General features: G+C 42.8%; 1 protein-coding gene across 4 annotated transcripts in view; it reads right to left on the reverse strand.

Annotated features, from left to right (window-relative positions):
* The window catches only part of LOC311246014 (mothers against decapentaplegic homolog 4-like), a 114976-nt gene that overhangs the window by 15837 nt on the left and 80337 nt on the right, over positions 1–18802 (reverse strand). For all 4 annotated transcript variants that reach the window (XM_084336076.1, XM_084336075.1, XM_084336073.1 and 1 more), the window contains exon 5: positions 4962–5150. In XM_084336076.1, coding sequence (XP_084192202.1) covers positions 4962–5150 — 189 coding nt within the window. The remainder of the gene's footprint in view (positions 1–4961; positions 5151–18802) is intronic.

Here is an 18802-nt window from a genome sequence, read left to right on the forward strand (position 1 = left end):
AATAACCCTTGCCATAATTTCAGTGCGCCCCTAACTTTTGATTGCAAGGTCTGACATTGACCCCCTTTTCAGGAGTTGACCTAGAGCCCTCCAAGGTCATGCATATAAAGTTTGGTCAATGTCAGACCTTGCAATACACTGTAAGGCACTGTAAGGCTACTGTCCTGCCTCACTTCCAGTGATGAAGCTAAGCTATGCTAACGGAGCATCTATTCCCAAAGCTAAAATGCACGCACAGAGACAAAAAAGGTATGCATCTTCTTGTCTAACTCCAGGGAAGATGTTAAATAAGCTAATTTCCCAAAATAGTGGAGTTATCCTTTAACAAGTGTGTGTATTGAGCCCTACTGTATTGTACCCATTCTGCAATCTGTTAATAAAGTTTTCAATCAATCAATCAGCCTCACCCATTGTGTGTTGTTGTCATTGTTTATATATATTTGAAAGAAGTTGATGTTTGCAAAGAAAATTGTGTTTTGCCTAATTACGGTGTCTAAAAAGGAAGAAGAGGACGTTTTCCTCAGATACTGTATTATATCACAATGGCAAAACCTTTCAGAAAACAAATGACACATGGGATGTTGGCATGGTATTTTAATTAAATGTGGTGACTTTCATGGGCGATGCTAGTCCTGGCAGGACACCGTGTGTAGTGTCATGCATGGAGCTTTAAGCCTCATCATCCCACCTACACTGTCTATTTACAGACCTCCCCGTTCACACACTGTGTTCACTGATGTTGTAGCAAGTGTTGCTGCTGCTGTATCTGTCCAACCAGTCGTCTTTATTGATGTTAGACTGTGCATTTCATCCCACTTAGAGGTAAAACCTGGGCCCTCATTCATCAACGTGGCGTAGAAAATGTTCTATTTCCACACGTAAGCACAGAATTTTGAATCAGTGCACGCAAAAAAAAAACGGGATTTACCACACGTGCGTACGCAGGTTCTACGCACACCTGTCATGATAAATATCACCTTGGCCCTGCGCCGAGGCTTGTGCACACTTTCACGTATTTGCATACCAAAACCGCCCCGATTAACCATATACGGTAATGGGCACCCCCATGAAATGTGGAAGAATGGACTAAACCGAGGGAAGCGTGTTATGAGACAGGCTGACAGACGTGTACATGTACGGTGATGTCGGATATGATATCTATTAACCATTGCTGCCTGGGCAGCGCAAACACTAATAAAGACCGTGCTGGAATATGACTGCCTTTTTCCGTTTTGTTTGATTAATACCCAGGGATTAAAGTTCTCCTCAATTTTATTCCAAATCGCGACGGATTTTCCGTCAATTTTCTACCTGCTGCATATGATTTCTAGAGTCATACAATCTATTTTGATGTCAGTATTGGGTAGCCTATATAAACAATAATACGAGAGCATATACAAGAACAATGAATCTCACTGCCAATGATGTAGCCTATACGCCATGTGTAGCCTGCCTATATGTGATCAATACAAACTTGAACTTGAATTCCATCATGTCTGTGTGCGGGTCACTGCGGGAACTCACAAGGCTGTTGTCACAATGTAAATAAGAACGTGCACTGAAAAGTTACAGTATGTAGTTGGTTGATTATTTGTATGACAGTCAGTAAACCCTTGCAAAAAGTATCCGTTTTATTTAATGAATTGAAAACATTCAGCATCGCCTTCCTCCCGGCATGCAGCAACAACATGTATCAGGCAAATGCGCATCGCAACATTGACTTAGTGGAATCCCTTTCTATTCACATAACTGCATTTGTGATGGAGCTTTGACAGCTACAGTAACAGTCTATTGCTCGATCCATCTCCAATATCACGATGGACCTTGCCGGTGGCAAAGACCCGAGGGTGGAGAGGATCTTGAATGAATTCCATCATCATATTTATATGTTGTGTGTCTGTCCACTATGTCTGTTACTTTGTTATTCCCCCCCCCTATCTATGTAAAGCGACCTTGGGTCTCTTGAAAGGCGCTATATAAAATGAAGCTATTATTATTATTGTTATTATTATCACATCTGAGCGGGAGCTCACAAATAGACTGTTAGTCTCAGTGAAGTTTCAACGGAGGTCATCTATTCTAACCAACAAATTGAAGTAGAAAGCATTTCGTGACCAATCTTATTTGGAAACATGAAACACAAAATAATTCGCTTTTTATTTGAAACAATATTTAATCGCGTTTGGAGTTTGGTGTTTTGCGTCTGCCCCCCCGTGCCAAACAAGCAGGCCAACCTCTTGTTCGCGTGTGAGCCCGTTATAATTACACTACTGTCGCTATTTTATAATGAACTATAATGAATTACGGGTCATACAGAAGTTGAACACTAATGCACGGAAGCTTATTTCCGCCTTGAAACTAATGCAGAACTGAGGAGCGCTTATGCCGTAGTAACGATGTTCTACCACTGGGCGTCAGCTAAGTGTGCTCCGAGCTGTGCGTACACATAAGCACGAAGTCAAGTTCAAGTTGAAATTGATGAATCCCACTCTTTGCTTAGAAATGGTCGTACGCACAGGTTAAGCACATATCTGTGCGTAAGTCAGGTTGATGAATGAGGGCCCTGGAGCCTTCTCATCAGTTAACCACAACAAGCTATGTCAGCTTTACACTTGTGGTTACTTAATTCATGTGTGGATCCAAAACAATCAATATGCATCATTATGCAAAGAGAACTTCACGGTGAGAGGGATTCTGTAACAGGTATTCAACCTCACTAAGATAATCGAATGCAAACATGAACAAAATGCACAATAACAGAAAATAACTATATATAGTCTATATAGACTATATAATAGTAAGCTAGTCCTCACATTCATAGGAAATAAAACAATGAACTTGCACATGGTTTTGAAGGATACATGCCACAGGTATTCGCGTTCCACTTTGACATGACTTTCTGTATGATAGCATGTACAATAATACTGTAAATACCATACATATATATGAAGTTCCTAGGAAGACACTCAAGAAAAGGTTCCAGAATGAGATCCATTGAAATTTGACAGGCCTAGTACTAGCAACCAGTTCAATGACTACAAATGACCCCTTGGTGGCAGCAGAGATTAATATGTGGCCGTTGACTACACTAGTTCCTACTGAAGAGTAATGGGATTTATTTGTCTACAGACTTTGTGCATGTGTCTGTATCTCTGGCTGTGTATTATATCTATGGTTGTGTATTGTATCTCTGGCTGTGTATTGTATCTCTGGCTGTGTATTGTATCTCTGGTTGTGTATTGTATCTCTGGCTGTGTATTGTATCTCTGGCTGTGTATTGTATCTCTGGCTGTGTATTGTATCTCTGGTTGTGTATTGTATCTCTGTATCTCTGGTTGTGTATTGTATCTCTGGTTGTGTATTCTATCTCTGCCTGTGTATTGTATCTCTGGTTGTGTATTGTATCTCTGGTTGTGTATTGTATCTCTGCCTGTGTATTGTATCTCTGGTTGTTTATTGTATCTCTGGTTGTGTATTGTATCTCTGGCTGTGTATTGTATCTCTGGTTGTGTATTGTATCTCTGCCTGTGTATTGTATCTCTGGTTGTGTATTATATCTCTGGTTGCGTATTATATCTCTGGTTGTGTATTGTATCTCTGGTTGTGTATTGTATCTCTAGTTGTGTATTATATCTCTGGTTGTGTATTGTATCTCTGGTTGTGTATTGTATCTCTGGTTGTGTATTGTATCTCTGGTTGTGTATTGTATCTCTGCCTGTGTATTGTATCTCTGGTTGTGTATTGTATCTCTGGTTGTGTATTGTATCTCTGGCTGTGTATTGTATCTCTGGTTGTGTATTGTATATCTGGTTGTGTATTGTATCTCTGGTTGTGTATTATATATCTGCCTGTGTAGTGTATCTCTGCCTATTAAGATAGGATAAGATATCATAGCAGCATGTTTTAGGTGCTTTTTCCTGGCAAGTAAACAGAAATAGTTCTTTGTGAAACATTTGTACCAATATCCACAGACTGTTAAACAATAGAATGTGTTTAAAAGCAACCCTAGTCCTATTTCTTACTTACTAGTTGATCAGTAGAGTCCTTTCTCAGCACAATCCAATCTTAGGAGGATAGGAGCTCGGCCCCATTGACTCTGCATTGGTTTGTGGCTAACTATCCAGAGCTAGTATGAGGAACAGCATGGGTTGTGCTGAGAAAGGACTCCAAAGAACTATCCCTTTAATGATAATACTGTTCATCCAGTGATGTTAAAGAAGTATTTTTTTGTACCGCAAGTCTTGTTTTTCACTTGAACCAAGTTCATAAATCAGATGATTTCAACGATATTAGCTAATTCGTTTCTCCGTTATCTTTATCCGTTACCTATTTTATCATGTTACTCATTCACTACCATAGGCTCCCATGGACCTGACAGTGTGGCTTCATTACATTGACAACCCACATGAAAGTCTCCACACTAAGCTAACATCACTTTTGTGCCGGAGAAGTTGATAATCGTTTGCCTTAATACATAGTCTAAAAAGGAAGAAGAGGAGAGTCTTCATCAGGGTCTGGATTATGGCAGAATTATTTATTCATAGATATATTTAGATTATCTTGTGTTGTTATCTCTTGTGTTGTAAATTATGTTGTGATTTATCTGGTCATTCTACTCACAGCCGTGTGGTGCTATGAATGAAATAAAGTAGTGATATAAAGTTCATTAGCTGTTGTGTTCTGAAGTTCTTAGGAAATAAAAGATAACACAGGTTAGCATGGCCTTTGTTTGATTGCATGTGTTGATTTCAGATGGACTGTACGCCAAACATGCCCATGGAAAGCCACGCCAAACAACCGTCTGAAGCGTTTGCTTCCGATTATGAAGGCAAGGATGACAATGTCAAAAACCATGGTATAGCCTTTTAAAATCAGCTAACAACATTTATTGATAAACTTTATTTTTTAAAGAATAATGTAAAAACCCTGACGTAGACCTTCCTCCCCACAAGCCGTCTTACCTGGCGGGGAGAGAGGCATGCTGGGGTAGAGGGTGACTGGTGGCGGGACGGAGAGAGGGTGCTCCGGGGACAGCTGCAGCGGGGGCAGGGGCTGACTGTAGCGCTCGTGGTGGGGGGTCATCCTGGAGGGCAGCTCCATCTGGATACAGTCGGGGATGTACTCCTCCTTGATCAGGCGACCGTGGGGACCTGGGGGTAGGAGGCGTTTTGATATGAGACCAGTGCGCAAATCGATTGCTATGCTGGGGATAATATTCAAATGTTGTTTGGTCGCTTACAGGAAATAACTCCCTGTTCACTGGTCATTAGGTTGTTTACAGGAAGAAGAGTCTATATGCTAGTAACATTTAGTGGTTTACAGGAAGAAGAGTCTATTATGCTAGTGTTACGTATTACTTTCACATGGTGGAGGGATACTTACTGTCTGTGGTGCATATTCACATTGTGGTTGAAGTGTGTTGTCACTAATTGGTGGTTGTGATTGACACACTGTTTCTTTGTTTTCCTTGTAATTAAAATGGCCGCTTTTCTAATTTACACAGGTGTGGTGATTGAGGCACCACGCCCTATGAAAGCAGCTCAGAGTGCAGTCTGCAGCTGTCTCTCGTCGCTGTCGCTCATCACTTGGTCTCCAGAACTTCACCAGAAGTGCTCCTTCATTTTGTGCTCTGACCATTTTCACCCTTTTGACAATTTTTGCTGTTCTATTTTTGACCATGTGCTTTACTTTAATTACATCCTGAACCATGGAGACTGGAGCACCCAGCTCTCCATTATTTTTGTTCTTTAGCTAGTTGCTTCAAATAAATATTGTTATTTTTGATAACACTTGTCCGTTGTCCTGTGTCCACCTATTTACATTCAAGGCCTACCGGGGGAAAACGAGCCATATTTTCCTGACTGCTCAATCAATTCAATTTAGGATTGAATGTAACATGGGGGCTCGTGTCCGGTCTTCAATGTGGTTGTTAACATGGGGGCTCGTGTCCGGTCTTCCATGTGGTTGTTAACATGGGGTCTCGTGTCTGGTCTTCCATGTGGCTGTTAACATGGGGGGTCGTAGCCGGTCTTCAAATCGGGTGAGTATGCTCTTAATTTATCATTTGATTTGACTACTTGTATGCTGTTAAAATATTTAGTTTAGTGGACACCACAAGTAGGTAATTTCATTGTTTTCTGGCTGTTAGCTTCCTGTGTACCACTTAACCCTGGGGCGGTCATTGAAGGGATTAGTACCATATACTTGACGGGTTTATGGTCGATATGATCTTTGGCTGGTAGCAGGTGTGGTTGAAGAAAGCCAGGTCTACAGTGCATTCACTTTCAGTATAGGTAGGTTAGGGGGCCAGAAAATATAATTAGTTTGTTAGGACCTGATGTAAGAGTTTTTTTTTGTTAGAATAGACATGTGGTGGCCTAGCAGTCCTTAATTGACTGCAGTTTAGATGTTAGAAGCTATTTGTGAGTCATATCAGATTGTAAGGAGCACCTGTTTGAATTTGTTTGTTGAATATTGCTTTAGTGTAACACGAGGTTTTGCCTCACTTTTTATGAAGAGCATTTGTTCCAATATGTTGGGATAAATGTCTATATACATAAATGACTCCACAAGGTTTGTCTTGTGTGTAGTTCATCTTAGCAGAAATCTCTGGCTAGTATCCAGTAGCAGTGTCTGCTGTGATTTTCTAGTATATGATCTGTATGCATTTAGTAGTTGATATTGAGCTCAACTTTTGGTCCAGTATATGTTATGCCGTGTGTCTTAAATTACGGTGTGATTTAATTACGTGCTAACATAGGTTATGCCGTGTGTCTTAAATTACTGTGTGATTTAATTGTGTGCTAACATGTTATGCCGTGTGTCTTAAATCACTGATTTAATTGCATGCTAACATTGAAATTTGTGGATACAGGAAATTGGAGTTTGAACGCCAGGTCGTAGGAACAGTGGGTGAGTTACTTGTGTTCAGGATATTGAACTAACTAAAGTTGTTCATTATAATTGTATTATCTCCTTGTCAGTTACTGTGTATAGTAAGTATTGGACATGGATGATTTTGTTGCGGAGCCAACAGTGGCGAAGGTAAAGAAATGTACAAAGGATGAGTTAGTGCAAATAGCTGCTCATTATTCTATATTAATGTTTGATGCAAGCCAAGACAAGGAGAGCTTGCAAATTCAGTTGCTTGGAGGTTCGACTATTATCATGTATCTTGACGCATCCTCGTTGCCTATAATGGAACGGGAGGAAATATTGCTAGCTGCAAAGGCAGAGCACGCTGAGAGGAAACGAGAGCGAGATGAGGAGCTTGCTTGCTTTCTTGAGAAAGTACTGCCAGGGCAGAGCGCGAAGTGAAAGCAGCTACTGCCAAGGCAGAGCGCGAGGCCCAAGAGGCTATTGATGTGGCGGCACGTAACCGTGAGATGGTGCGGCGTGGTTTGAGTAATGCAGGTGTTGTAAGTGGAGCTTTAGGAATGCACACTGAATGTACCCCTGCATGATGTTTTGCTCGATTGTGCCCTACTATCAGGCCCAGTATTTGGAGTGGCGGCTGACAGTAACCCTATGGAGGGGGTAACGTTGCTCCTGGGAAATGACATGGCTGGAGGGAAAGTGAAACCCGAGGTGACATGCGTGCCAGATACGCAGGTGGCAGGTGACGATCTGGCGAAGCAGTATCTCGAGGTCTTCCCGCCCTGTACAGTGGCTGAGGCCACAGACGAGTTGGAGGATAGGGATGAGGAGGATGCTAATGTTGCTAATTCATGTGGCACCATCTGTTACAAAGGATCAGATTAAACCGAATATATATATTTATTTATGGATATATATTGAATAGTATTTGTATGTCGTTTGATATCCCTTGTATATTCCTTGTACATATACACGGAATATCCCTTTAGCCTACTATAGCCCATAATATTTCATTCTCCTATTGGATGGCGTGCCACCAGCGCCAGTGCCGTGCCCCTAGAGCCGACTTGAAAGCTACCGACACGACTTGTCTCAACATGCCCGCTTCTGCCCAGGGCTACGAGACAGTGAGCAGGCTGGCACTTGATTATTCCCCGTACATATAAATATGGCGTAGGTGAATACTGAGTTCGCCTTTTCAGTTCGAGTTGGAGTTCAGTCTTGTTCAGTTACCCAAGTGACCTATCCTAATACGTTTGTTCAACGTATCGTTCGCTATTTATTAGTAAGCCTTCATTACGAGTCAAAGACCACGTGAAGTGAGTAATTGTGCGTCTAAATAGAGCACTTATAGCCGCGTACAAATAGGATAGGATTAACGTCAAGTTCAACTGTGACCCACCGTGACCACGGAGGATTTACACCGGTGATTGCAGAGCCACTTTCCGGCAGGATTATTATTCTTCATTGCTTTGACCAAGCTGCTGGAGTAGAGAACCGTCTACCCCGCTGCTGTGTGGGATCTACCGTGAGGACATCACTCGAGCCCGTCTCAAGGAGAGACTCCACGGCTTCACCTGTGCGGCGCGCACACTGGGAGTACAGCTGCCTTTCCCCGCTGAGCCAGGGAGCAATATACCGTCTCCAGGTGCCTATTGAAGCTCCCTGTGGAACCATTGACTTTGCATAGAGCATTGCCTCCCCCTGCTGGCTTACAACCGGTAGTACACCCCCTTCCCAGAGTACCATAGATATAATTCTTAATATTCATTATTGACTTGCCTACGCACATTTCTTGCCTTATAAGCGCACCCGAAGTAAAGTATTGTTATATATCCTACCTTTGATGTAATAAATATTCTAAACGAGTACTTGTGTGGAAACCGTTTCATTGTGGAGGAGTTCTCATCTGATATACTGGTGTACGGTATGGCCAGTAATGTACATAAGACGGTAGTGGTTTAATGATACCATACTTGATTAATACAGTCAGGGAATTGTACCCCTCAGTTACACCATCTCTGTTGATTCTAATTCATGTGGCACCATTGTGATTAACGATGCTACAGGACTAGACTAGTTAGGTTACCAGTCTTCCTACGGTAGCTCTGATGTTCATGATGACTCACTTGTTGGCAGTGTGGGTCCCAGTATATCAGTTAGTAGCTCTGGTATTGACTCACATGACCACGCTGACACTCTATCAGGCACTGGGTATGCTTGTCAACCTGGTTACCTGTGTCCTGTACAGCAGCAACCTCCACAGCCTAGGCTAATGGGTGGCAACCATTTTGATCGTGATGATGTTGATGTGTGTGCCACCATTTTGGATCCTGACCATGTTATTCTTTGTGACACCATTTTGGTTCAGGACAATGCTGATTTTTGTGCCACCATTTAGGTGCAAGACGATGTTACTTTGAGTGACCCCATTTTGGATCTTGACAGTGTTATTTTTTGTGACACCATTTTGGATCCTGCAATGTTGATGTGTGTGCCACCATTTTGAGACATGGCGTTGTTGATGTGTGTGGCACCATTTTGAATCCTGACAATGTTACTGTGTGTGCCACCATTTTGGCTCATGACAGTGCACATTTTTCTGACACCATTGTTGTTCATGACAGTGTTGATTTTTGTGCCACCATTTTGGATGGTGAGAATGTCGTGACCGTTTCTGTGAATGATGGTTTACTGTGTTCCAGCAGTGAGGATGACGTGCCTGTGGCGGTTCATCCTGCTTTACTGTCTCCTGAACTGGTGATGCCAGGAATGGGGGAGGCGGACTCGGTGGCGGTGCCAGGAAGACGTTTCTTTTTGTTTTCCTGTTTTCTGTCCTGAGCGCAGTGAGATTAGCTCTCATGTTGATTCCAGTTTATTGTCTTTTTGACAGGTCTGTATCGGTGGAGACACCTGTTAACACTTTCTATGCCACTCACGAGTTTTCTCGGAATTATTAATATTCCGTTGAAAGCCACTCACGAGATTTCTCCGAATTTTTTTATTTTATTTTTTTAGCGATCTGAAATCATATTGCATCACGCAAGCCTACCCTAGTCTACCCGAGAGCCGCCGGCGATCAGATGTGGAAAAAAGCGCCCCCTATCGTCTCCCAGATGACATAAGGGATTTTGGAATGGACTCAATGAAAATGGATGGGGAAAAAAATCCTGTACTCCACATTTTCCAGTCCACTGATGCAGCCGGGGTTACCACAGTTCATTATGGATCCTCTGAGCGCCGCGGATCATGAATTCTACTGTATCACGTTAGATCTATACACTTATCGATTTTTTCGAATGGTGATCAGGAATTGGAATATACCAGTTGGATACCATCTGATGTCAGGTAAGGAATCTATGTTATCAGTGTTAGGATAATCAGACTCATTTTGATGAAGATATAAGCTGTTTTGTGAAATGTCATCGGTTTCACTGTAAAATCCATGAGGAAATGAACAAGGCTATTATCAGCGCACGCCTCGAATGGGCGTGCGTCTCGAATGGGCGTGCGTGTACGTATAATATTGATCATCTAGCGTTTATTTGAAAACGATTCATAAATAGGCCGACAAATATCAACGTTCTGGAATATTCCAGTAAAAGACGATTATCACAGAATGGCCCAGAATGGTCTGTTTTTTTTTACCTCAAAACGGGTGCTTTTCAAAATGCTCTCAAACGGAAATGAAGCGATAAAAAACCAATCTGCCTTGACAGCACTGACTGGAAAAGGATTCTTTGATAAGCGACGGGCAGATTAGACACATAGCCATAATTTAAAACATAGATTAGGTGATATTAACGTTAACATTAAAGTGGATAGTGGCATTCAAGCGCTAACTCTGGCGCCACCTGGTGGCACTGAAAGTGTTAAAATAAAGCTTTTGTTTTGTGATGATCTGTTCATGGGTGGTTTGACTTCGAGGCTGAGTGGGGTTTAGTTGACCAGGTGGTGAAGCCAGATCGGGTGTTCTGGTGTAGTAACATTTAGTGGTTTACAGGAAGAAGAGTCTATATGCTAGTAACATTTTGTGGTTTACAGGAAGAAGAGTCTATTATGCTAGTAACATTTAGTGGTTTACAGGAAGAAGAATCTATATGCTAGTAACATTTAGTGGTTTACAGGAAGAAGATTCTATATAGTAACATTTAGTGGTTTACAGGAAGGAGCCCTCTGTACGTTGGTAATATTTGGTTGATTAGGAAAAAGCTCTTGGTACATTAGTAACAGTTGGTTGTTTACAGGAAGAAGCTTTTGGTAAGCCTAGAAGCTCAATGTTTGGTTGTTTACAGGAAAGCGCTCTTGGTACAATGGTAATATTAGGTTATTAGCCCTTTATTTCCTTATCTTATATGATTGTAACCACTTTCCTAAAGCTATTGTACATGAATATTTCTACTTTGTCTTCCGTATGACACATATCCATTTATTTTATGCTCCTAACGTTTAGGGCATACCTTAAAATTAGGGCTAGGTATTACTCCATTCGATTTCGATTCACAAGGACCCAATTCGATTCAATATTGATTCAATTGTTTACATAATACTCAGTCATTGTTTACAACACTCAACACTAGGGATGTCCCGATCACGTTTTTTTGCTCCCGATCCGATCCCGATCATGTGATTTTGAGTATCTACCGATACCGATATTTCCCGATCCGATCAAAATTATTTTTTTTATTTTTTTTTATTCCACAAACATGACCATGTTCACGTCTTAAACTCATACTGAGGCCTTAGTTTTGGTTTTAAATTGCATATCATCATTCATTTATTTATTGTCACACAGAGCAGAAGAATTTTGCCAAAACAAACCAATAGTATCCAGCTGCAGAACAGCAGACCAGCCACACTCTCAGACCCAAACGCATTTCCTTTGATTTAATTATACATCAAATGATTTATGAAGTTAACTTTTCACCTGGATAACGTCAACATTCAGGGTGAATGTAATGTGAGAAATTGGGATAAAAAAAATTTAAATAAAAATTATTTGGGTCTGAGATTGTGGCTGGTCTGCCGTTCTGCAGCTGGATACTATTGGTTTGTTTTGGCAAAATTCTTCTGCTCTGTGACAATAAATAAATGAATGATGATATGCAATTTAAAACCAAAACTAAGGCCTCAGTATGAGTTTAAGACGTGAACATGGTCATGTTTGTTGAATAAAAAAAAAAAAAGTAAAAAAAAAAAAAAAAAAAAAAATCGTTTTTTTTTTTTTTTTTTTTGCCGATCCCGATCTTCGGAAAATCACGTGATCGGCCCCGATCCCGATCACGTGATCGGATCGGGACATCCCTACTCAACACTCAGCAGCACTGACTGCATAAATCTCATAGCTAGCTTGATAGAGTAGAGAATACGTGGTTTAAAGTTAGTAGAGAGGACATCAGAAGTCTAGCTTGATAGAGTAGAGAATACGTGGTTTAAAGTCAGTTGAGAGGACATCAGATGTTTTGCCAGTGACTTCACTCATTATGTCTTTTTTTTAATATACCTACCTATATATAACCTAAATGTAAAGATAATGCATCATTAGAATAGAACAGCAATGCAAACTAGCTCAAATACAATTCAGTTAATGTCCAACATTTATTTTCTTTTTACATATATATGCAGAATATCGGCTGATATATCGATATTTAAATATTTTACTCAAACTATTATCGGTCGGGCTCTACTTAAAATAATTCAGTATTTAGACCCAAACTTCTGATGCATTAATCAAATATCGGCTGATATATCGATATTTAAATATTTTACTCTAATATCGGTATTGGTCCCAAAAAACGATTATCGGTCGGGCTCTACTTAAAATAATTCAGTATTTAGACCCAAACTTCTGATGCATTAATCATCATCTCCATGTAATACATATTTTCTAAAAGTATTCTACACGGGTGAGTTAGTTGCTGAGGCAGATGACATCGTCACCAAGAGTACATCTATCCAGTATTTCACACATTTACCATTTCAAAGACCCGGAACACCTCCCCCAATCGACTGTGATAGGTCAAAGCCCCGGAGCACCTCCCCCACTCAACTGTGATAGGTCAAAGCAGCTGCCTTTCATCACAGGAGCACCTCCCCCACTCAACTGTGATATGTCAAAGCAGCTGCCTTTCATCACTAGGCCTGCTCCTCCTCTTAAAACAAGAGCAGAGCAGGGAGTCAGCCGCATTTCAGGACAGAGAGAGAGACAGATAGAGAGAGAGAGGGAGAGGAAGAATGAGAGAGAGAGAGAGAAGGGAGGGCTAAATATTTTAAGACTATATTATTTCTACTTTTACTGTCTGTATTGTACCTATTTGTTTACTGTCAAGGACTACAGATAGAAATTAGCTTCTTGCTAAATCTGGTGCACCCATCTCCACCTTTTCATAAATGAAATTAATAAACTAGTAAAATACAGTATCTAGTCTATCGACCTGGCAGTTGGATCAGTCACATGTAATATACTCGGGCAAGACAGGTGGGAAGCAGAATATATGTTCGTACTCAGCGCTGAGTTTACCCTGCGATTTTCCAATTTTGAAGCCCAGAAATCAGTAATCCGTTCGCAGTTGATGTGGAAAACGCACAAACCAACCTCCAAATGGAGCTGATTGAACTCCAATGTAGTGACACACTCAAGTCAAAGTAGGAGTCTGTGGCGCTGCACGTTTCATCCCCGACACAATGCCCCAGCTCCTCCTGCCACAATGCCCCAGCTCCTCCTGCCACAATGCCCCAGCTCCTCCTGACACAATGCCCAGCTCCTCCTGATCCAGCTCCTCATGCCCCAGCTCCTCCTGACACAAAGCCCCAGCTCCTCCTGACACAATGCCCAGCTCCTCCTGATCCAGCTCCTCATGCCCCAGCTCCTCCTGACACAAAGCCCCAGCTCCTCCTGCCCCAGCTCCTCCTGACACAATGCCCAGCTCCTCCTGATCCAGCTCCTCATGCCCCAGCTCCTCCTGACACAAAGCCCCAGCTCCTCCTGCCCCAGCTCCTCCTGACACAATGCCCAGCTCCTCCTGCCACAATGCCCCAGCTCCTCCTGACACAATGCCCAGCTCCTCCTGATCCAGCTCCTCATGCCCCAGCTCCTCCTGACACAAAGCCCCAGCTCCTCCTGCCCCAGCTCCTCCTGACACAATGCCCAGCTCCTCCTGACACAATGCCCCAGCTCCTCCTGACAATGCCCCAGCTCCTCCTGCCCCAGCTCCTCCTGACACAATGCCCAGCTCCTCCTGACACAATGCCCCAGCTCCTCCTGCCCCAGCTCCTCCTGACACAATGCCCCAGCTCCTCCTGACACAATGCCCCAGCTCCTCCTGCCCCAGCTCCTCCTGACACAATGCCCCAGCTCCTCCTGCCATAATGCCCCAGCTCCTCCTGATCCAGCTCCTCCTGCCCCAGCTCCTCCTGACACAATGCCCCAGCTCCTCCTGACACAATGCCCCAGCTCCTCCTGCCCCAGCTCCTCCTGACACAATGCCCCAGCTCCTCCTGCCATAATGCCCCAGCTCCTCCTGATCCAGCTCCTCCTGCCCCAGCGCCTCCCGACACAATACCCCAGCTCCTCCTGACACAATGCCCCAGCTCCTCCTGACACAATGCCCCAGCTCCTCCTGACACAATGCCCCAGCTCCTCCTGACACAATGCCCCAGCTCCTCCTGCCCCAGCGCCTCCTGACACAATACCCCAGGCTCTGTACCCAAGCTGCTCAAATGCTTTGTATGTTCGGCAGCACATATCTATGTGAACAACTTTTCTCTTTGATGAAGTTGAACAAAACATCACACAGGAGTCGTCTCACCTTCACTCAATCCTGAGGATTTCCTCAGCTCAGAGCCTGACCCCAAACATTAATGAATTGTCATCTAAGAAAAGATGCCAGGTATCTGGCTTGGCCCAGTGTGCATCAGAGTAAATCAGACTATAGCAAACTGAGGTTGAATGAACGTTTTCTTTAGGCACTTTTTTCTTGCTACGCTAAGGCATGGCCTATTATTATTATTTATTTATTTTATTTATAATTTTTCTTGTTGTTGCCTGTTAACTCAATCAGTGCCAGGCCAGAGTAAAGTCGGGTTAACTCGCCAACCGTTCAGCGCCAGACCAGAGTATAGTCAGGTTTTCATCGTTATTTCTTTTATTCGATATTTCCATTCATTACAGGCACACGGACTCGGGGTTAACATGGGGAATCATCCTGAGAATTCCAAAGTGCAATACCGGCCGCATCCACCCAGGTGGCAGTATCTAGCACCCTTTGAAACATTATATCTTGGCCTGTACGTCGATCAAAAGTCTCCGTCGGATTTTTATTTGTCAGGCAAGGGGAGCGGTTGCCCCCATCGGATTGAGAAGCGTGAAGCGTGCTCCCGGTGCATGATGTGTGGCGGATTATGTTGGCGACACGATCAACACCAATACTGGGACTCGCGATCAGATCATTGGAATATTCTTTTTGGGGTACATCCTAGTGAAGGTAAGGCCTATATGGTATCAATCCTGCTGTGATCCAACCATGACTTCACTTCGATCACAAGATATGTGTGTAACGTTACTCCACGTGTGCCGTTGGTGACGATCAAAGCATCAAAAGACCCCCCCCCCCCCACCCTTTCATGATGAAACATAATACCGATATAGATGTGAATTCGAAATAGTAGCGTGTACAGGCGAGAAACGTGAATTGTGAATTTGTGAATTGCAGGTATTGCTGCATAGCATCGTTTTCTGGGATTAGACAGGATTACTCTAAAACTATACTCATACAAACGATGCTCAACTGCGTGGCGTCCATTGAGTTAAAAAAGGTTTCCATTGAAAATGAACTCAAGAGGGGCATAATAATTTCATTTAGTTAATTTCGTATTTATTTAAATAAAAAAAGAGACAAATGCCACCGATATCTTTATTTGAAATGTTACTTCTCATGTTTTTATTTATATTCTTTTTATGCACTTTTTCTCCCCATTTTCTATTTTTCTCCCATCCCAATTTCGTATTATCCAATTCTTCCCTCCCCTGTCTTGAACGTTGCTAGACTATGCCTCCCACTGGTCGGTTGTAGTGAGGACAGAAGCCTTGCATCACGTGTCCCCTCTGGTACACGAGGAGGCAGCCTGTCGCATCTTTTCACCGCAGCAGCTCGAACTCTGTGGCGAGGAGTAACGCGTGGGAGGCTCACGCTGCCCCCGCTACTTCCTGCTTCCGCCTCACCGGCGTCACCAAACTGACCTGTAGGAGTCGCTGTCCACAACGTCCAATCCCCACCCACCGGCTTTCCCACCCTCTAACACTTGCCAATTGTGTTAGTATGAACGACCGGCCAGCCGGTAGCAACGCAGAGAGCTGGGCTCGAACCCAGCGTCTCCTGTATTAGTGGCGAGCGCCTTGCCCACTGCGCCAATCAGCCGCCCATGCTTCTCATGTTTTTATAATAAGCTGTGCTTGATCCAGATTCAATGTTTAAGTAACACTTAAGTTTGTTTCCATATGAAAAGCTTAATCATTATGTAACAAAGGTAGCAGACAGGGGTAGGTGGAAGGTGCAATATGGTTGTACAAGTAATCAAACACACAGTCAAATCGCTTTAGCTCCCCGCTGGAGAATGGCCAGGGGCATTTATTTAAGTAAAACAGAAAATGAAGCAAAACAACAAAATCATACCGGCTCCCATTGGAGCACCTAACTACCTTTACTGTAGTCCAGTCCCTAACTAGGTGGTTGGTGGTGGTCGGAGGGGCCGTAGGCGATGATTATTCGCCACGCTTCCGTGAGTCTGCCTCAGGGCAGCTCTGGCTGCAATTGTAGCTTACCACCACCGGTATGACTGTGTATGAACGAATAATGGACTCTGTAAGCGCTCTGGGGTCACTGGGGTGTCATGAAGAGCGCTATATAAATCCAATCCATTATTATTATTATTATTATTATTATTATTATTATTATTATTATTATTATTATTATTATTATTATTTTCTCTCTGTTCTCTCTGAGGCTGCGGTGTATGCGCAGGAGGTATTTGTCGCGTGCACAAGCCAGACAGAGATAGCTCGAGAGCACAGAGCTCGCATGTGTATAATAATGCAGGACCTGTCGCAGAGGTCTTTAATTGGCATGCAACACTCAATGTTAGCGTGTGTGTGTGCCTAAAAGCAATTATGGCATCATTAATCGAACTCAGTCAAAGTTTTGCTTGTACACGGTTGCAATTCCCCCTCCTCGCAGTCCTCGGCCAGTCGTCCACAGAGCGTTAAAATACGTACACGCAGGCATTGGCTATAGGCTTCTAAAACAATTGAATAGGCTAAACTTCGTTTTAACTTCTTTAATTCACACTTCTTTATTTCATTAAATTTTTCCCGACATAATGCTACCTGCCTCGACAAAATCCGTGACTCGGTTGTGATACAGATGAATTATCTTCTCAGAATAGTATAAGTGGCTATCTTTTATGCATATTTTACATCTTGAGCAATAATATTTGCATCTTGTTCTAGCAGCGTTCTGTGATATCATCATCATCATGATAATAAGTAAGACAACGGATACGTTTAACGAATTCCATATAAATCGATAGTTTATCCGTGGCCTGCCATGTGTTTTTGACTTAAGTCTAATCATTAATCTGGACCTTAAGAACAGTTTATCTCGAACATTGGTTATAGGCTTCTAAAACAGGCTTTGTTCGTTCATGCAGCTGTTCATCTTATTAATAGCGGATAGAATGTTTGAAAGTGACGGGTTGTCCTCCATGCGTTGCTCACTAGTGCCTCCCCTGCTCACTAGCGTATTTTACATCTTGAGCAATAATATTTGCGTCTTGTTCTAGCAGCGTTCTGTGATATCATCATCTGTCATATCAAGGGCACGCGGACGTAGGTGTCTAGTGCGCATGGGCGCTGGGCGTGAACGGCTCCGTATCTGGCTCGCGCATATTACATGGCACTGTTGCCGGCGAGTTTTCAAAATAAAAACCCCCTTTGAGCGTTGCTGCTAGGAAAACTAAATTGCCTGCCAAAACAGTGTTGCCTTTTAACTTGGACATGCAAACGAAATAATTCGAAAATTAAACGTTGTAAGTGTAACCATGGCCTGAGAGGCACGCTGATTGCTGATTGAGAGACAGCTGTGAGTGTGGGTCTGCATGTGTGAAGCTGTCAGTCCTCTTCTCTCCATTGGGAGGAGCCAACAGGCAGGAACATAGCAGCCATCAATCACCATTCCCCTCAGCCCCTTACAATTATAAATCTGGAGAAAATGGAAAACATGTTCAATTGAAATCAATTCTTCAATAAATATTGAGTCTGGCCCACGACTTTGTCCCAGTTTTTAATTTCGGCCCACTATGTATTTGAGTTTGACACCACTGATCTAGACTGTCTACCTGGCAGTCGGATCAGTCGCATATACAGTATACTATCTACCTGCTGACTTGTCGTACAGAACTTGTAAGTCGCTTTGGATAAAAGCGTCAGCTAAATGACTAAATGTAAAATGTAAATGTACCCTTGCAGTTCCATCCAGGCACGTGCACACATAGAGCCCAAGGGGTGCTTGAGCACCTGCCCTTTTGAGCCTCATAAAAAAGTGCCCCTTTTACCGTTACGCATATAGACTGCCCTTCCAACTGAAAAATGTCAGGATAGAATCAAAATATTAGGTAAAGAGAGAGATGCCCCATATTCCATTGCAGTTTGCACGGCCTCCTCAGCGTGCCTCTCCGCGGACCTATATATTTTATGCATAGCGTGGGTGGTGATGATGATGATGATAGAAACCGCTGTGGCGCATACAGTTGAATGCTGGTATTACATATTACTCATTGAGGGACACAAAGAAGTCAAGTCCGATGGGATTTGGGAATCTCAAATACAAATCGGGATTGGAATAAAAAATGCATTTATATTAAACAATACAGA

The sequence above is a fragment of the Notolepis coatsorum genome (assembly GCF_963971535.1).
Source record: "Notolepis coatsorum genome assembly, chromosome: 19".
Classification (NCBI taxonomy): Eukaryota; Metazoa; Chordata; class Actinopteri; order Aulopiformes; family Paralepididae; genus Notolepis; species Notolepis coatsorum.